At 40.5% G+C, this 21,203-nt stretch overlaps 1 protein-coding gene and 1 pseudogene across 1 annotated transcript; one reads left to right on the forward strand and one right to left on the reverse strand.

Moving 5' to 3' along the window:
• Positions 1-1,383: 1,383 nt before the first annotated feature.
• LOC111153315 (olfactory receptor 4E2) lies at positions 1,384-2,310 on the reverse strand. The gene has a single exon (XM_022512260.1). The coding sequence runs from the start codon at positions 2,308-2,310 to the stop codon at positions 1,384-1,386; it is 927 nt and encodes a 308-aa protein (XP_022367968.1).
• Positions 2,311-19,201: 16,891 nt separating this feature from the next.
• On the forward strand, positions 19,202-21,186 carry LOC111153133 (annotated as a pseudogene).
• Positions 21,187-21,203: the final 17 nt, after the last annotated feature.

Below are 21,203 nucleotides of genomic sequence, written 5' to 3' on the forward strand. Positions count from 1 at the left end.
AGGCAGAGTTTACATAAACATAAATAAATAACTTCAAAAAAAAGCCATACAACCACTTTGAAAACCAGTCTTTTAGTTTTACAAGCTAAACATACATTTGCTATGTGATCCAATAATTCTACTCCTAGATATTTACCCAGAAGAAATGAAGACATGTAGTGAAAATAACCTATTAGTAAACATTTATATCTACTTTATTCATAACTGTCAAAAATAGAAAACACCCAAATGCCCATCAGTAAATGACTGAATCAGCAAGTGTGGTACACCCATACCATGAGATAGTATTCAACAATACAAAGAAACAAACTGCTCATACCCACAAAAAACATTGGTTCATACCAGAAATAGCATGCAGAACTAAAGAAGTCAGGTACTGAAAAGTTCATATTGTATGATTCAATTTATATGAAGCTCTAAGAAAGACAATCTAATTCATAGTGACAAAAATCAGATCCGTGAATGCTTGGGTGAAGATAGAGGAATTGGCTGGGAAAGGACCAAAGAAACTCTCTGGGATGATGGAAATGTCCTATATCTTGCTGAAGAGATGGTTACATGGGTGTATATATACCTTCGTCAAAATTTCTCAGATTGTCTAATTAAAACACATGCATTTTATGTAACTAAATTTTACATCAATAAAGTTTATTTTAAAGTAAGTTCTTTATATATTTCTACCTTGATTTTATCAAAGTATTATGAAACATACAAAATAGATCCAGGAATAAGGAGAGAATCACTTTCAAAGTAACAATTTAATTCACTATAAATCAGTGATGGCTTAAGTAAACACCTTGAATCTATATTTGAAAGCAAGATTTAAAGCACTTTAATTTATAGAATATAAGTGTGATACATTGCCTCCCAGAGGCACTAACCCACAGAATCCACAAGAAAATATGTTCTTTCACAACTAATTGTTCTTGAAACTCAGTACATGCCCCAAATTATGTTCTCTTACTAGAGAAACCAGAATCCTTCTTTAAAGTTTCCTAGATTCTTTATTTTTTAAGATTTTATTTATTTATTTGAGAGAGTGAGAGAAAGCATGAGCAGGGTAAGGGGCAGAGGGAGAGAGAGACTTTCCTCTGAACAGGGAGCTGGACTCGGGGCTCCATTCCAAGACTTCAGGATCATGACCTGAACTGAAGGCAGACACTTAACCAACGGAGCCGCCCAAAAACCCCCAGATTCTTTTTCCTTTAGGTTCCATCATGATTGTTTCCCTTACAGAAGTAATACTCAGTAAGTCCTCTTTATAAAGAAGCGTGCCTTGCTCAATGCCACTCTACCTACTGACTTTGTTTTTTACTTCTACTGACTTGTTAAAGATATGGCCATAATTATACTTGTGATTCCAAATCAGTCATGTACCCGACTTCATGAAAAAACCTGTTTCTGTCTGAGATGCTTAATGGCATTTTTTACCTCCTCATTCCTCAAGGTGTAAATGAGGGGATTTAGCAAAGGGGTGACCACCGTGTAGAAGACAGATACCACCTTGTCAATGGAGAAGCTGCTGTTTGGCCGAGTGTAGAGAAAGATACACGGTCCAAAGAAGAAGGCAACCACCATGAAGTGGGCTGAGCAGGTAGACAGGGCTTTCCGGCGCCCTTCAGCTGACTGTTTTCTAAGAGAAACCAGGATGACTACGTAAGAGGTAACCAAAGCCAGGAAACAGGTAAGAGAGATGCTTCCACTATTAGACACAATGAGCATTCCTGTGAGGTATGTATCTGTACACGCCAGCTTGATGACAGGTGGCACATCACAGAAGTAGCTATCAATAATGTTGGGGCCGCAGTAAGGTAGACGAGTGGTCAGGAAGGTCTGCACCAGAGAGTGAACAGTACCCCCCAACCAGAGAGCAAAGACAAGCTGTACACAGACCCTGATGTTCATCAAACTGGAATAGTGCAGCGGAGCACAGATAGCTACATAACGATCATAAGCCATTATGGTCAGTAGAAAGATCTCAGCACAAGCAAACAGATGTAGAAAGAAGAGCTGTGCAATGCAATTATCAAAGGAAATTGTCTTTCTCTCCAAAAGCAAGCCCTCTAGCATCTTGGGCACCGTGACAGACAAGTGGCAGAGGTCAATAAAGGACAGATTGCTCAGGAAGAAGTACATGGGGGTATGAAGATGCAGAGTAAAAACTATAGTAACTATGATGAGAGCATTCCCCAAAAGGGTTAGTACATATGCAACGGAGAATGTCACAAAAAGTAGTATCTCCAGCACCCAGTTCTCAGTGAGTCCCAAGAAGACAAATTCAGTCACTCTTGTTTCATTTAGAGCATCCATCCAATGAGTTTCTAAAGGACCTTGTAGGGAAGGGAAAAAACCATGAAAGCTAATTTAGCTTTAATATTACAAGACTAGAACTCGTTGAAGTGACTCTACATTCCTATATGAATTGTTTATTTATTATCAGGGCATATGAAATAGAAGAACAACCTAATAGTGATTGGTACAATATACCCATTATGTAACAGGAGCCATTCCCAGTAATTTATATACACCATTCTATTAAACACAACTGCACCTTGGCATAGGCATTATTGTTCCTGGCTTACAGATGAGCTACATGAATCTCACAAGAATTAGTAAGTTGCCAAAACTCTTAGCCACTAGTTAACTGGCTTTTTTCATTTCAGTCTAACCCACAGATAACACCAAATTAATCTTCCCAAATTGACTCCCAACTAAAATCATTCACCATTTCTTTTTTTTCCCCCAAGATTTGTTTATTTATTTATTTATTTATTTATTTGACAGACAGAGATCACAAGTAGGTGGAAACTGGCAGAGAGAGGAGGAAGCAGGCTCCCTGCTGAGCAGAGAGCCCAATGCAGGGCTTGATCCCAGGATCCTGAGATCATGACCTGAGCCAAAGGCAGAGGCTTAACCCACTGAGCCACCCAGGCGCCCCAGTCATTCAGCATTTCACTCTTTCTATCAAATTAAATGTACATCCAAAGCCTGCAACAGACTAATCCATATTTATTTTTCCAGTCTGGAATCCTCCTTTTTCCATATATATTCTTTTCTTCAGGCAAGCCAGTTACTATATTTCTGCCATGTTACCCCACCTTTAAGAAGACTTTGCTGAGGAGCACCTGGGTGGTTCAGTGGGTTAAGCCTCTGCCTTCAGCTCAGGTCATGATTTCAGGGTCCTGGGATAGAGCCCTGCATCCGGCTCTCTGCTCAGCAGGGAGCCTGCTTCCTCCTGGCTCTCTGCTTGCCTCTCTGCCTACTTGTGATTTCTGTCTGTCAAATAAATAAATAAAATCTTTAAAAAAAAAACTTTGCTGATACAATCAAATCCTATCTCTTCTCTTTCATAACTATTTTATGGTACTGAACTATAAAAGAAAGTAAGACTTTTCTTTCTGTTTTCCATTAATCGAAATTTTTCTGAAAAGCAATAACTACATGGGTCAAATCCTATTACTATTCTTTCATACCTATTTTATGGTACTGAACTATAAAAAAAAAATAAGACATTTCTTTCTGTTTTTCATTAAATCACAATCTTCTTAAAAAGCAGTAACTACAGGAGGTGCCTGGGTGTCTCCGTTCGGTTGAGTGTATGACTCTTGGTTTTGGCTCACATCATGATCTCAGGGTGGTGATATCAAGCCTAGAGTAGGGCTCCATGCTCAGTGGAGAGTCTGCCTGAAGATTCTCTCCTTCTGCCTCTCCCCCTCCCCCAACTAGAGCATGTGCACGCACTCTCTCTCTCAAAAAATAAATAAATATTTTTTTAAAAAAAGAAATTTAACTTTTAAAATTCTATAATATGATTTGTCCTCTAAGAAATATTATTGTATAAATACTAATTATTTTGTCCCTAATATTTTTTAAGATTTATTTGAGAATGAGAGAGAGAGAAAAAAAAAAACATGAGTGGGAGGAGATGCAGAGGGAGAATGAGAAAGAATCTTCAAGCTGATGGCAGAGCCCAATGCAGGGCTTGATCCTAAAACCTGGAGGTCATGACCTGAGCAAAATCCAGAGTCAGCAACTTCACCACCTGAGACACCCAGGTACCCCTGTCCCTGAATTTCTATACTGATTCATTAGCCTACAGCTCTAACAAGAGTTTAGGAAATAATTACCACAACCACAAAAATTATTTATATTCTTGATCCAACTATTTCACTTGTAGGAGTCTCCTAAGCATCTAAACTATCAAAAAGCTAAATGCAAGAAAATACTAATTACAGCATTATTTAAAACAACAGTCATAGGATTTTTTTTGAAGCTTGAATGAATATAGTGGAAGCTGAAAAGAATTACATGCACCCATTAGGAATGAAACTGACAAAGGATTGCCAATATGAAAAAATATTCAAATCTCATGAAGAATAAAAGAGGAGATAAAACTTGTTTACACATTCTCAACAATTTAAAATATATATGGTGCCATACAAATTATCAAAATGCAAATAGAAGACTAGAAAAAAAATTGAAACATATATGATCAAAAAAGGATAATATTCCTATTACTTAAAGGGCTCTTAAGATACAACAAGAAAAGACAGATGACCATTAAATATGGACAGGAAAGTATGAAAGGGCAAGTCGCACAAAAAGAAACAAAAATGACAAATAAGTATGAATAAAAAGATACTCGGCTTCAGTAGTGGGTTAAAAAAGTGTTTTTGTCTCTCTTCAGATTGGCAAAGGTATAAGAAACTGAGCATTTTATAGACTGCTACTGGAGGTAGATATTATTAAGACCTTATGATGATAAGGCAGCACCTATCATAATTTTAATGATCTGGCAGCACCTATCATAATTCTAATGCCCCTACCTCTAACCAAGAAGCCCACTTCTAGGGCTGTATTTCATAGAAATAAAGGAATCCATAATTAAGGATAAATGTTTACTGAAGCATTTTTAGCAAAACAAGGAACTGGAAATAAATTGGATGTTTATTAATAGAGAAATAATACATTTTAATACAGTCATGACTTAGAACATTATGTAGCCATGAATAAGAATGAATTGCATCTGTGCATACAAATTTAAAGCAGTGGTTGTCAATATGGCTGCATGTTAGAACCATCTGGGGAGGGGAGGTATGGATTCTGCTGCCCAGCTTCACCTAAGACAATTAACTCAGAATCTTTGAGGGTTGGACCCATCAGTACTTTTAAAGCTCTTTGGCATTTCCAACATAGAGCCAACGTAGCAAACTATTAACTTCAAGGAATGTCAACCATATATTGTTAAGTGAAAAAAGTACATTATGAATATATTATGAACCAGGAAGGAAGGGAGGGAGGGAGAGAGGAAGGAAGGAAAGGAATCAGGAAATAAATAACAAACAAAACAACAGAGGAAGGAGGGAATCAAAAGAGATTTCTCTGTGTGTGTGTGCCTATGTGCAAACATACATATACACATATTCATGAATTATGTGTGTGGTATTTATTCCTGAGGGATAGAAGGTAAGTGTGGAAGAATACACAGTATTTCAATATTAGTTACCTGTGGAAGTATAAAATTGAAAAAAAATTGCAAGATTGTATTAATTTTTACATTATACTTCATAATTGTTTGTTTGTTTAATAAGCATGGGTTACTTTGTTTTAAAAAACAAAGCATTAAAAGCATGCATATGGGGGGAAAAGGAAAGGAAATGAAAATGCTGACTTCATGGGACTATGAGTACATTTTTCCTTCTCCACATCTAACAGTGTATAATCTGGTTATATGCTTTATAAGGCAGTATTGTTAAAATGGGGAGAATCTTTCCCAGAAACTGTTGGTCAGCAATGCATTGGTAGCAGAGAATCAAGAGCTGTTTTGCTTTCCGCTAGGAAGAAGAGGGCAGAGGCTCTTCATAAGAGCACATGCAGTGAATTCAAACAACTATGACCTTTAGCCTTCACCTTCTGAAGCCTCAGTTTTCTGAGCTATAAAAAAGGAACTAGATGCATCTCTTATACATGATTCGATGTAGCAAATATTCAGGTCTCCTGTTAAAAAGATTAAGAGAGACACAAGAGGATGGGAAGAATGTCTGGCTTTGTTAGGGGTTCTGGGGCAGAGAAGATTGTTGTTAAATCTGAAACTCATATACACATTACTTGAGAAGAATCTATTGAGTAGCACTGAATCTTGGGCCTAGCTGAAATTCACAAAGCCAGGATAATTCCCTTGAGGTCCTTAGGCTGTTTCCAGGGGCAACAGATAGATGCTGGTACATTTTCAGTACCAGAGGAATCTACACTATGTTAGGGAAAACAGTTTTTGCTCTGGTTTTTAAAAGAGGTGGGTTAATGGGGTGCCTAGCTGGCTCAGTTGGTAGAGCATGTGATTCTTGATCTCGGGATCATGAGTTTTGAGCCCTATGTTAGGTGCGGAGATTAATTAAAAACAAAATATTTTTAAAAAAATAAAATAGGGGCACCTGGGTGGCTCAGTCAGTTAAGCTTCTGCCTTTGGCTCAGGTTGTGATCCCAGATCATCACTCAGTGGGGAGTCCGCTTCTCCCTCCACCTCTGCTCCTCCTCCCTGTTCATTCTCTCTCTCTCTCTCTCATAAATACATAAAAATCTTTTAAACAAATAAAATAAAATAAATAAAAAGAAGTTGGTTGAGATTTTTTTTTTTTTTTGGTTGAGATTTTAACTCCATGATTGGGTCTTGCCTCAAATACCACCTCAGCATGGAGGTCCTCCTGATGATTATACCAAGAACACTCCCCAATGACACAGTATCTTAGGTACATCTTCTTTGTAGTACTTAGAAACACCTGCAATCAGGTGTTTTTATTTATCTAAACATAGATAAAATCTATGTTTATCAGCTGCCTTTCCAAATATGAATCCTTTGAGGGCAAGGACTAGATCTGCATGTTTACTGCTACACACCGAAAACTTGGGTTCAGCTGTGAATGAGATCCTCAAACCTAGCCAATACTATGTTGAGCACTGGGACTAAGACTTCCACACTCCAAAACTACGAAGCCGCTCAAGAAATGCAAGGCAGTTTCTGTTCTAAAGAAACCATAAAAACAAAAACATGTGTGTCTAAAACTAGTAAGTATGTTTAAAATAATTATAAATAATAATGATTAACTTTCTCTAAGAAAAAAAAGAAACTAACAAATATACAGTGCCTGTTGGAAGTAAGAGGCTTAGCACTCTCCTGATTTTCTTAAGATTTCATTCTATTTTCCTTCTGAAAAAATGTAGAGCACCTCCTTCAACCTTTCCATCACATCTTTCTCTATTCCTCTTGAGACTTTCCCACTACTTACTCACCACCATACTGAACTATTTTGTCAAATCTTTTTTCTTCTCTCTTTCCCATCCCCTGACAGTAAAGAGAAAAAAATCTGGAGGGCTTAGCAAGCTTCATAAACCATGTGGACAAGTGAGGCATACTGGAGTGGCCCGATAAACCTAGATGAAAGAAATGTACACACAAAGTTGTTGTTAGTGACACCTATGCAGTACTCGCTCACTGTAAACCTATTAGATTTCACTCATTCCTTGAGTCATCCAGTAAATTCACAGATGGATTGATCCATGAATAATTGGGCAAATGGGGACTTTCAAGTGTAGAAAAAAAAAAATTGGGCTTACAAACCAAGGATGTCAAATAGAAAAATACTGAATTCAAATTATTGAGGTCAAACAAAAATTGGTTGTTAAATATCTCTTTTATTGACTAAATAGTGGTCTTTTTAAAAACAAAAATGTCTTAGCAAAGAGCATCCTTTTTAAACTCACAACTGAACGTATCAAGATTTAAGCCATGAATTAAACTTGTATTTCTCATTTGGGCTTTTATCTTTTGCTTTTTTTTTAAGTGGGCTCTGTGCCCCATGTGGGGCTTGAACTTATGACCCTGAGATCATGACCTGAGCCAAGACCAAAAGTCAGACATTCAACTGACTACACCATCCAGGTGCCCTGGCAAAAAAAATATTTTAAAAGTAACATTGTATGTGATGAGAATGAAAACTCTCAAAATTTGTTGGGAAGGTGATTTGTGCATTAAAATAATTACCCAGGTATTTAAGGAAATGAGTAGACTCTTATCTACTATGGGGTAATTGAATCAAGGGAGCAGAATCCCTACTGGACATCAATATCATATATATTGATGTGTACTGTGTACACTGAAATTATTCATAAAGGACTGAAGAACCTTGAGAATCTTTCCTTTCTGCCCTTTGCCCTTTCCTTTCACCTTTCACCGAAGGGCTCTGTAATCCCTGCAGCAGCTTCACAAAGGAGACAGTAACAATCTTCCCCTTTTGGAAATCACTGCTCTGAAGAGTACAGCAATTTGCTGGGGATCACATGTGATGAGCAGCAGAGTTTAATCCTTTACCGCCTGACTCCCCAGTTTTAACCTCGTCATCTCTGCCATTTCCTCTGAGATACCCCAAACCCCATCTTTCTCTGTCTCTTCTCTGTCTCCATCTGACTGCTGTTTCGGCACTGCAGGCTCAGACCTTGGCACGGACACACAGCGAAGCCTCCTTCTGCCAAGAGGAACCTGAGTTTTTATCCTACATTCTTACTGTATGATCCTTACATCTTCATTTCAGCCTTAAGTCAATTTGATCTTGAGGTGCCAAGATCTTGTAAGAGAGAACTGCCTGATTGTGTCAAGGGAATGCCAGGGGCTTCAACCCGAAAGAGGAGACAAGGGAGAAGCTCCTGGGGGCACATGAACTTTGACAGCTTTATTTCTCAGAAAGAGAGACTAAGGTTAAGTTTCAGAGATTCTTTATGGCTTGTCCTGCCTTTGCACCACAGAACTGGAGTTCTGCTCCAGGTCTCCTGCCCTCAGATTTTTCCACTACTCAGCAGTGGCCTCTAGAGGGCTCAGGTAGAGTAACTTCTAAATCTCTTTATGTTGTACTTAGTATCTTTTTTCAAGATTCTGCTCTTCACAGTAAGTCATTTTGTTTATTTATTTTTTTTTTTTAAGATTTTATTCTTCAGGGTTGCCTGGATGGCACATTTCAACTCTTCATTTCGGCTCAGGTTGTGATCTCAGGATGGTGAGATCGAGACCCACCGCTCTCTCTCTCTCTCTTTCTCTCTCTCTCTCTTTCTCTCTCTCAGTTGAATAAATTTTTTTTTTAAGATTTAATTCTTCATGGTATATTATGGTATTATCTACCTGGCTGCCAACCAAAACAGGTGGAGAAAGAAAGCTTCTCTGAGGCTCTTAAGTTTTGTTTTGTTTTGGATTTTTTTAAGGGTGGTGGGGCAGAGAGGCAGAGGGAGAGAGAGAGAATCCTTTTTTTTTTTTTTTAAGATTTTGTTTATTTAGTTGACAGAGAGAGACAGAGTGAGAGAGGGAACACAAGCAGAGGGAGTAGGGGGGAGGGAGAAGCTGGGCTCCCACCGAGCAGGGAGCCCGATGCAGGGCTTGATCCCAGGAGGCAGACACTTAACAACTGAGCCACACAGGCACCCTGAAAGAGAGAATCTTAAGTAAACTCCACACCCAGGGTAGAGTCTGATGTGGGGCTAAATCTCACAAACCTGAGAACCAGACCTGAGCTGAGATCAAGAGTCAGATGCTGAACCAACTGAATCACCTGGGCACTCCTACTCTGAGGATTTTAAAGGTGAGGATTATTTAAAGTAAGAAGCAAATGGTATCCTCTTCTCTTCATCCAGAGAAAGCACCCAACAGCACCTCCCGCATATATTGCAGGGATGCAGTCCTGGTGAGTTATGTCTCAGAGAGTTACACTGGATCGGGAAGTTGTACTCTTCCATGTACTCTTTCATTTCTTCTCCAGAACAGCCCAAATCTAAGCTCCATGATGACTTTCAAGGCACAAGAAAGACAGGCTTTCTCTGATGGTCATAAAGACTCCCCTGCTTCCACAAACAAGCAAAGACTGAATGATCATCTGCCACTAGAAGAGACTTCTTTCTTTGAAAGAGTGTATCTTATTCAACATTCATTCCGCAAACATTTGTGAATGCCTAGCAGGCACTGTGCTGGTGATGGTCTTGATCCCTTCCAACCCCAGAACTCCATAATTCTATGACTTTTTTGATGACTAGAAAGAAGGAACAGGTGCTGTGGCAAAACCTAAAAGGTGATAAGTAATAATCCCAGACATTTTGAGCAATCTTAGAGGGTGTCTATTTGTAGCATGTTGGGAGTATGGGGGTGCAGAAAGCAACACACTGAAGAAGTATACTGAGTTCTGAGACAGAAGACAGGTTAAAATAATTCTCATAAATTAAAAGGCCTTCTACTGAATGTATAAATACTACACACTTAAGCAACCTATCAGACAAGTGGTTGAGAATGGGTCTTGTTCGGTAAGTACCATGAACACATATGCAGATGGGTGCATACCCCGCAGAAGGCATAGCAGGCAATGCAAGTAAAAAGGTGGTAAAACTCACCAATGTTCTCCAGTGACACAGGGGTGATGTAACTAACTGTTACAATGTTCTTTCTTCCACTTCTTCATTAATCCATTCTGAAATGAAACAGAGAGAAAGCAAAATATTTTAAAACACTGTGATTTGGACATTAGTAACTGGTTTTCCATTAAAATATTTTCACCCTTGGGGCGCCTGGGTGGCTCAACTGGATGAGCATCTGCCTTCAGTTTGAGTCCTGGTCCCAGGGATGGGGCCCCACTCTGGGCTCCCTCCTCAGCGGGAAGCCTACTTCTCCCTCTCCCTCTGCCACTCCCCGTCCTTGTGCTCTCTTCTCTTGCTCTCTGTCAAGTGAATAAATAAAATCTTTAGGAAAAACAAATAGCTTCACCTTTTTAATTTTGTCTCTGGATTTTTTTTAATCTCCTTCCCTCTCTGTTAATTTTGCATTTGTTCTTTTCAATACTTCTGCCTTCTTCTAGCCAAGGAAGGTAGAACTAAGCCTACTTGCCTTTTCCACTTTAATCAGTAATTACTATGGGTACTATTAGAACTATATTTGAACAGGTTCCAAAATCTGTTCCTCAAAGCCACTAATTAATTCAACAAACATTCTTTATAGAAGGAAAATACTCATTTTTAGTTAATATAAATAAATAGCACATTTTATGAAATATAAGCAAATACTAACTTGAACCTTTAATTTTTGTATCAAGAAAATATAAAAGTGTCTTCATCGCGGTAATCACGTCACAATGTATACATGTATCAAATCATCACACTGCCACCTTAAATACATTCAATCTTTATCTGTCAATTACACCTCAATAAAGATAAAAAGAAATGTAAAATTTTGTGACAAGTTGTACCCAATCAAAGCTGGTTAGTCTTAGGTTCTCCTGTTGTCCTGCTGAACTAATAATGAGGATCACTGAGTGAAGACTTACTTTGTCAGACAATATATCTAAAAACTTGGATTCTGGGGCACCTGGCTGACTCATTTGGTTGAGCATGCCATTCTGGATCTCTGAGTCATGAGTTCAAGCCCCACCGTGGTTGCAGAAGGAGGGAGAGAGAGAGAGAAAAACAAGTTGAGTACTAATTTTAAAAACCTTTGGATCCTGCTCTTTTCACCCTTTTAGCCAACTGATCTATCCTAACTCTGGGTACACTTGTGCAGATCACTTGACTTTATTTCCATTATCTGGAAATCAATAATTTGATCCCTGTAATTATTGTGATGGTTAGTTTTGTGTGTCAGCTTGGATACGCTATGGTACCCAGTTGTGTGGTCAAATACAGGTCTAGATGTTGTTGGGAAGATGTTTTTCAGATGTGATTACCATTTAAATCAGTAGACTTGAAGTAGATTACCTTCCATAATGTGAGTAGGCCTGAGGCAATCAGTGGAAAACCATCAGAGAAAAGACAGGTACCCAGCATAAGGAATTCTGTTTCCAGACTCAAGACTGCAAGACTGACTCCTGCCAACGTCCAGCCTGCTGGCCTGCTCTGCAGACCTCAGACTGGCCAGACCCCAGATCTCATGAGCCAACTCCTTAAAGTAAATCTCTCTCTCTCAGTCTCTCTCTTTCATTCTCTCTTTCTATATATACAATTTATTCTGATGATAGATAGATAGGCAGGCAGGCAGAAAGATAGCCTATCAGTTGTGTTTCTCTAGAGAACCCTAACTAATGCGGTTACCTCCCTTGCAATCATCTTAAAGATGGGAATATGGTTTAAGTTTACAAAAGTTTAGTTATATAAGACCATTATTCATTCATCACTCCCAGGTGATACACTTCTCCTGAGAATCTTATTATATTCTCTCTCCCTCCCTCAACATCTAGACCTGTATTTGACCACACAACAATAAGCAACAACAGACATTATTACATTATAAAGGTGAGGCAGAAAGAGGATAGGAAAACTCAGTATCATCAAACCAAACCTATCAATCCACTAACTTTATTAAACTCTGGCTCTCTTCTAAAGCCAAAGCAATATTCTTCAATGTATAATCAATAACATCCGTTAATACACTTATCTTGCTTTTTTTAAGAGACTTTCCACTGACATCAAACACTTTCCCCGTAATCTTGCACCTCCTCCTGATTCAACATCCTCTTATATCCTGTTACCGAAGCCCAGGATGGAAAATCCTAGAGCAAAAAATTTTACACAGGGTGAATGTCAGGCTTGAAAGCTTTGGGACTTTTATCTGCCTGACAGAGGATTTTGAAGTGATCACTGGATGATAAGAATTGAACTTCCCATCAATGAATACTCAGGGGTACTATTATGAGTTTTCCATTTCAATGAGTTTCCTGTTATTAGTCTCCTTCATTTAGCAATTTAATAAGTGGACAATAAAAACAGCAGCCTCCAAATATGGAAGAGTTCCAAACCTTTGGCAATTAGCATGACATCAGTTTGTTCAGCCACTGTACTAATCACTGCAACATACACCAGAGAGTCAAAGTCCACTGACAAATGGAACCTCACCCATGAATCCTAAATAAATTCCTATCAGTCCATGGGCTCCCAAAATGCCCAACAGCAGCCTGGAACTCACTAAGTTTCCAGAAACATCTGACTCGACACCTCCTCATTTGTCTTTTCTAATGCTTGAGGAAAAGTTCAAAGCAAAAATTACAATCCACTCTTTACAGACTGTCCACAAACGATAACCTCTTTTTATAAGGCAAAAACATCCAGATGTTTGTACCAGTGGATTTTCAGTCTTCCAAAAAGAGTATTGACTGCTTAAAGCAAAAACAGCAAGAATGCATTGTGGAAATGAAAATACACAGGAATAAAATGAGAATAATAACAAAAAGACTGGGAGAAAGAAAATGGAAGTTGGAAATACTCTTTTTTTTTTTTTTAAAGATTTTATTTATTTGACTGACAGAGATCACAAATAGGCAGAGAGGCAGGCAGAGAGAGAAGTGGGGGGCAGGAAGCAGGCTCCCTGCTGAGTAGAGAGCCAGATGCAGGGCTCTATCCCAGGACCCAGGGATCATGACCTGAGCTGAAGGCAGAGGCTTCAACCCACTGAGTCACCCAGGCACCCCAAAAATATTCTTATATTATACAGGCAGTGATATAATATTATTTGATGATGTACTGCATTAAAGAAGTATTCTCTAAATGCTTGACAAACAGCTAAAATAAAGTGATATGGCAAATAAGGTAATAGTGGAGGTGAAATAAAATATTTTTTAAAATCTCAGTGAGGGGCGCCTGGGTGCTCAGTGCGTTTAGCCTCTGCCTTCAGCTCAGGTCATGATCTCAGGGTCCTGGGATTGAGCCCCACATCAGGCTCTCTCCTCAGCAGAGAGCCTGCTTCCCCTCTCTCTCTGCTACTTGTGATCTCTCTCTTTCAAATAAATAAATAAAATCTTAAAAAAAATAAAAAATAAAAGCTCAGTGAATCCAAATGTTAAAAAAAAAAGCACAGAAGAAAATGAGATATAGAAGAAAATAGAAAACAAATACCAAAATGGTAGACTTAAACAAAACCCCACTGCTAATCACATTAAATGTATATGATCTACCTTGTTTCCAGAATATAAAGAATACTTAGAACTCAATAACTAAAAGACAAATAACCCAACTTAAGAATAGGCAAAGGAGGGGCGCCTGGGTGGCTCAGTCAGTTAAGCATCTGCCTTCGGCTCAGATCATGATCCCAGAGTCCTGGGATCGAGCCCTGAATCAGGTTCCCTGCTCAGCAGGGAGCCTGCTTCTCCATCTCATTCTGCCTGCCCCTCCCCCTGCTTGTGCTCTATCTCTCTCACTCACTGTCAAATAAATAAAACCTCTAAGAATAGGCAAAGGATTCAAACTGACATTTTTCCAAAGAATGGCATGGAGCCTGCTTAAGATTCCTTCCCATATAGCCACTCTGGAAAACAGTACAGCAGTTCCTCAAAAAGTTAAACATAGAGCTACCCTATGACCCAGCAACTGCACTACTAGGAATTTACCCAAAGGATACAAACATACTGATCCAAAGGGGCACCTGTACCCCAATGCTTATAGCAGCAATGTCCATAATGGCCAAACTATGGAAAGAGCCCAGATGTCCGTCAACAAATGAATGGATAAAGAAAATGTGGTATATAGGGCCCTTCGGTGGCTCAGTTGGTTAAGTACCTGCCTTGGGCTCAGGTATGATCCCAGGGTCCGGCTATGGAGCCCCCACATTGGACTCCCGGCTCAGCTGGGAGTCTACTTCTCCCTTTTCCTCTCCCCTCCCTCCACTCATTTCCTCTCTCTCTCTCTCTCTCTCTTTCAAATAAACAAATAAAATCTTCACAAAATAAAATTTTAAAAAAGATGTGGGGAGCCTCAGTGGCTCAGGCTGTTGAGCATCTGCCTTCAGCTTGGGTCATGATCCCATATCAGGTTCCCTGCTCAGCAGGGAGACTGCTTCTCCCTCTGCCTGCTGCTCCCCCTGCTTGTGCTCTCTTTCTCTGACAAATAACTAAATAAATGAAAATTTTTTTTAAAAAAGTGTTTGTTTTTTTTAAGATGTGTATATATACAATGGAGTGTTATTCAATGTTATTCAAAGAAAATGAAATCTTATGATTTGCAATGATGTGGACAGAACTAGAGGGTTATTAGGCTGTGAAGTAAGTCAATCAGAGAAAGACAATTCTATGATTTCCCTCACATGTGTGAATTAAGAAACAAAACAGACGATCATAGAGGAAGGGAAGGAAAATTAAATAACATGAAATCAGAAGGGAGACAAACTGTAAGAAACTTTTAACTATAGGAAGCAAACTGAGGGTTGCTGGAGGGGAGGTAGGTGGGGGGATGGGGTAAATGGGTGATGGACATTAAAGAAGGTACTTGACAGAATGAGCACTGGGTGTTATATGCAACTGATGAATCACTAAACTCTACCTCTGAAACTAATATACACTATATGTTAAATGATTGAATTTAAATATAATAAAATTAAAATTAACTTTTTTAAAAAGATTCTTTCTTTCCCTCTCCCTCTGCTTCTCCCCCTACTCATACTCTCTCTCTCAAAGAAAAAAGAAAGTGTATGTCCACATAACAAATTTGTACATATTCACTGCAGCATTATTCATACTATTCAAAAAGTGGAAACAACCAAAATGTCTATCCATTGACAAATGGTTAAACCAAATGTGGTATGTCCATAAAGTGGAACATTGTTCAGTAAGAAAAAGGAATGAGGTACTGATACATGATACAATATGTATCCACCTTTGCAGTGAAAACGAAGAGATGGTGCAGTTTGATGATATTGAGGAGAAAAGGACATGGAAGCAGCAAATGTCCCAGGCCCTGGCAAAGTTCCATCTTTGCAGGACAGTAAACATATAGTAAACTATAGCCATGATAGATGCTACACACTTGAAATCATGGGAAAAAGTCTCATATTTATGAATGTAGAAAAAGGAATTCGGATGTGGAAGGGAAGGAAAAAGAAAGGAGGAAGAGGGAGACGTTGTTGATTTCATGGATAGTAGCCAGCCAGAATGCCTTGAAATCGACTGAACAGACACTATGAGATGGTCTATATACATCTCATCCAAAAATGAACTTAAATATGTTTAACAAGATAAAATGATAGCCTGTTTGAATTCTTCCTAATAGAACTTCAATTCTTTAGGGTAGTGATTAGAGGGAAAAAAAATAATGCCAAGGAAAGAATATGCTTATTATTACAGGGAGGGGCACACGATGATGAAGTGAGAGATAACTGAAGGAAAAAAAGAAAGGGAAATAAGGATGAAGTCCTCAGCTTGCAAAAGGCAGCATACATGCAAAGTGACCTTATCTGTGAATTCTTCAGATCCTTCCAACAGCCTTTTATAAAGCCTGCTGAAAACTAATGACTCATTGAAATTGAATTTTTTCATGGAAAGTGCTGAAGACTCTGCCTAGGACCCAGGTTGACTCAGACACAACAAAACAGCATGAGGGAGGTTGGAAGAAATGGCAGAGTAAAGACCTCCAAAAAGTCATGCCTTAAAAGCAATGAGAACACTGACCAAAAAATAATTACCAAATTGAATTTTTTTGAACTCTGGAAATTAACCTAAGGCTTGCAACAATTGAAGAAGGATTTATTCAAGAAAACTGGCTGAGTTTGGGTAAGAACAGGGAACACCTCTATGGCCTTTTTAACTTGTCTTGTGCTCATCCCCTTCTCCCCAGCTATGCAATAGCCTTGAAAGCCAACAACTTCTGAACATGGTAAAAACAAAACAAAACAAACAAAAACTGCCTAAAAGCCTTGGAGAAAAGGAAACTGCTTTGGAACTCTCCAAAAACATATTCTCAGAGAACTGTCATTATTTGATGTGTCTGGCACATCCCTCAAACCTCCACTCCTAGCATTTGCATTTATTTGACCTGACTCAGAGACCACTTGTTGCAAACAACCTTTTCCTCAGGGGCATTTGTTGAAAACAATCAGCACCAATTATTTAATATTGCCACTGTCTGAGAAAACTAAAACAATGGAACACACGAAAAGCTAACCAAAACACTTGAAGGGAAAAACTAACAAATAAGATGTCCCTAGGGGGCCCTGAGAACTCCAACCTATTCCTGGGAATCTACAAGGCCACACATAAGCATAGAGAGGCTGCATGCGTGCCAAGGGCCATTTGAAGTCCCATGAAAGATCTAAAAAGGCCCTACTCTTTCACCTAGAGCTGACCTGAAAGCTCTGTGAAAGCAAGAAGGAAAGGCCAAGAAAGAGCTGTAAAGCCTAAATGTTGAAGGAGTGCCCAAACATGCACATGGCCCATTGGCAATGGGCAGGAGGCCTCCTGGTTCCAGGCATTTAAGAAATTTCTGTCCAGTCACGAGCTGACTATTAAGCTAATTGAACAGAAATGCCAGTTGCCACAAATGACAAAAAATACAGACATTACAGATTAGTTCAGGAAAGTGGACAAACGAACTCATAAGCACAAAGAACAGCAACAAAATCTGATTTCCAGTCTTGCCATATTACATTATTTCAAATGTCCTGTTTTTTATTTTAAAAAATTACAATACACACATAGAAACAAGGAGACATGGTTCATACAGAGAAAAAGAAGAGTCAAAAAAAAAAAAAGGAAAAGCTAGAGGAGGCTACATATTAAACTTATCAGACAAAGATTTTAAATGAGCTATTTTAACTATGTTCAAAGAATTAGTGAAACCATGTATAAAGAACTAAAGAAAAGTGCAAGAATTATGCCACACCAAATAGAGAATATCAATAAAGAGAAATTTTAACAAAAGAGAAAAAAAAAACCTAATAAATTTAAAAGCATTAAAATCATACATTTTTTTTTTTTTACCATAATGGGATGACATTAGAAATCAATAAAAGAGGGGCGCCTGGGTGGCTCAGTGGGTTGAGGCCTCTGCCTTCGGCTCAGGTCATGATCTCAAGGGTCCTGGGATCGAGCCTCGAATCAGGCTCTCTGCTCAGCATAGGGCCGGCTTCCCCCTCTTTCTGCCTGCCTCTCTGCCTACTTGTCATCTCTTTCTCTGTCAAATAAATAAATAAAATCTTTAAAAAAAAAATAAAGGAAATCTGGGACATTCAGAAGTATGTGGAAATTAAATAAGGCACTCCAAAATTAAGCAGTGAGTCAAAAAAGAAGTCACAAGTTTAAATTAGATAGTAATTTGAGATGAACGAAAACAAAAACATACTAAAATCCCACTATAAACCTTATGGTACACAACTAAAGCAGTGTTTGGAGAAAAACTTCTATCTGTAAACACCTTTAGTATATATAAAAAAAAAAAATCTCCAATCAAAAACCTAACATTCCACCATAAGGAACTAGAAAAAGAGCAAACTAAACTTAAAACAAGCATAAGGGGGAGAAAACAAGCATAAGGAAGGAAATAACAGAGCAGACATAAATGAAATACTGTAAAACAAAAGCAATGAACCAACAAAATCAATAGTTGGTTCTTTGTAAAAATCAGTAAAAATGACAAACCTTTAGCTAGATTAATCAAGAAGAAAGACAGGGAACATTAAAAAGATTAAATTCTGGGATGGGAGCATTACTTACAAACTTAAACACAAAAAAAGAATTATAAGGTAATGCTATGAACAGCCAGCAAAGTATGTCACCTATATGAAACAGACACATTTCTAAGAAGACACAACCTAGGGGCGCCTGGGTGGCTCAGTGGGTTGGGCCGCTGCCTTCGGCTCGGGGCATGGTCTCGGGGTCCTAGGATCGAGCCCCGCATCGGGCTCTCTGCTTGACGGGGAGCCTGCTTCCCTCTCTCTCTCTGTCTCTGCCTGCCTCTCTGTCTACTTGTGATCTCTCTCTGTCAAAAAAAAAAATAAAATCTTAAAAAAAAAAAAAAAAAAAGACACAACCTACCAAAACTGACTCAAGTAGAAACAGAAAATCTGCATAGACCTGTAACAAGTGAAAAGATCAAGTTAGCAATAAGAGGAGTATATCTGGGGTGCCTGGGTGGCTCAGTGGGTTAAAGCCTCTGCCTCCGGCTCAGGTCATGATCCCAGAGTCCTGGGATCGAGCCCCGCGTCAGGCTGCCTGCCTCCTCCTCCTCTCTCTCTCTACCTGCTTCTCTGCCTACTTGTGATCTCCGTTTTGTCAAATAAATAAATAATACATAAAATCTTAAAAAAAAAAAAAAAAAAAAAAAAAGAGGAGTATATCCCAGGCTTGTAGCTCACCGGCCAACGGCCTCGCCGGGGCCCTCAGCACCATGGCAGCAGTGGAGGCTGAGGCGGCAGGGCCCTCGGAGGCCCATGGCGGCGACTGGGCACTCCAGAGCACTAGGCCAGCCTCCCAGAGGCGGTGGGGCCACGGCAGACCCGGGCTTGGGCTGCGGATCCCCGCCAGGCGGCTGGGCCATGGCGCAGCTAGAGCGCCCGGAGTTGAACTACCTGAGGAAGACGCGCTTCGTCACCAACGGCCGCAACTCCTCACAAGCTTCAGTTGACCGGACCACAAGCCGCTTGAGCTTTATCTCGGGGGGCCATCTCGAGATCTTCACTCCCACCCCACGCCCCTGCACATGCGCGCGCGGCGGCAGCGGTGGCACAGCGCCCAGAGCGTTCCAGCCCAAGCCAGGCCCAACGCCAGGCGACTTCTACCTGCACTGCCTCTTCAAGAACGGGTGTTCGCCATGTTCCAGAGACGCGGGGCGCTATCGCTGCCGCTATCGCTGTGCACGTTCAGATTCCCGAGCACAAGCATCAAGATCCTGTACGCTGCCCTGTCCAATGGGAAGAGGGAGAAGTAGGAGGCTCCCGAGTCTCGGATGAAGCCCGTGCAGGCCCACATTCTTGTCCCTGAGCGTCAACTTGATTCCAGACACCATGGCCCACCTCATGAGTCCCCTTCCCTCCCCCACGGGAACCATCAGTGCTGCCAACTCTCACCCATCCAGCCCCCAGGGGAGCAGGGTCTTCCGGTACAAAATGGGTTATGTGATACTAACTGACCTCAACTGAATGGCCAACAACTGGCAGCCCAAAAATGAAAAGGAAGCTTCTGATGCAGACAGCCCCAAGGATGAGTCAAAGCCACCTTATGTGCACAATTCACAGTACAAGCAACTTCGATGGCTCCTGAGAAGAAACTTACTGTAAGTGGAATTTATACTCACATCACCAAAAATTACTCATACTGCAGGACAGCGACAAGGGCTGGCAGAATCCAGTTCACCACAATCTCTCACTGAATCCTTATTTGATCCAAGTACAACATTCCCAGGAAGAACCAGACAAAGGCTCATTCTGGAAGATAGATCCTGCCTCTGAAAGCAACTTAATAAAGCAGGCTTTTAGGAAAAGACGGCCTAGGTGCGGGCCTTGCTTTAGAACCCCTCTGGAACCACTCCCCTCTAGAAGTGCCCTAGCCTCTCCCAATCATGCTGGAGTGTTGTCTGCTCTCTCCTTGGTGCCCAGACCCCCGAGAGCCTGTCAACGGAAGGTTCACTGGTTCCCCTGAAGCCTGAGTCCAGGGCCTCACAGCCCAAACTGTCCATCATCACGAGGCATGGCTTGCCCAGAGTGTACCAGGCTCACCTCTCTCTCGTCGGCCCATTTTAATTGCCAGGCAGTGGCAGCTGCCACCCACGATCAAGCCCATCACCCACACGGACACCATTCCTGGTGGTCACCTCAACCTGCCAGCAGCTTGTTGTGCAAAGGGTGCATGTTCCCCCACCAGATCACCAGCATGGCCTGCCTGGCCCCAGAGAGCATATGCACTGTCACTGGCCATGCTCTGGTCACTCAGGTGGTCATCCTGGTCCTTCATAAGGCAGAGCTGCAAGAGAATGGAGATCACAAAGAAGTAAAAGTGAAAGTAGAACCTATTCCTGCCACTAGCCATGCCACACTGGGCTCTGCTAGCCACATCATTCAGATGCCACAGACCACCCCTGTTCACATGGTCACTATAGTGCAGCAGGCACCTCTAGGTCAGCACCAGCTACCAATAAAAATGTCACACAAAATGGGACTCACGTGGTGCCAATCTCTGCCACGGCCAGGTGAACAAGGTGGCGAGTTCTCTGCACATATGGGCAACACATGTATCAGCATCGGCCTCCCTGCCTACAAAGCACCAGAATGGCGACCAGACAGAGCAGCCAGAACTCAAGCGGGTCCAGACAGAAGAGGGCAAGAGCATCATCATCACCCTGAGTGTGGACACGCCACCGGGAGCTGGCAGGGAGAAAGGTGTCCAAAACCAGCGACTGCCACAGCTTTTCTTGCTTTAATATCAACACTGTGGTAC

The sequence above is a fragment of the Enhydra lutris genome, unplaced genomic scaffold (assembly GCF_002288905.1).
Source record: "Enhydra lutris kenyoni isolate GAN:26980312 unplaced genomic scaffold, ASM228890v2 scaffoldscaffold31, whole genome shotgun sequence".
In the NCBI taxonomy this organism is placed as follows: Eukaryota; Metazoa; Chordata; class Mammalia; order Carnivora; family Mustelidae; genus Enhydra; species Enhydra lutris.

Excerpts from the sequence above, each read along its gene's own strand:
- LOC111153315 (XM_022512260.1), bottom strand. The coding sequence starts at position 2,310 with ATGGATGCTCTAAATGAAACAAGAGTGACTGAATTTGTCTTCTTGGGA.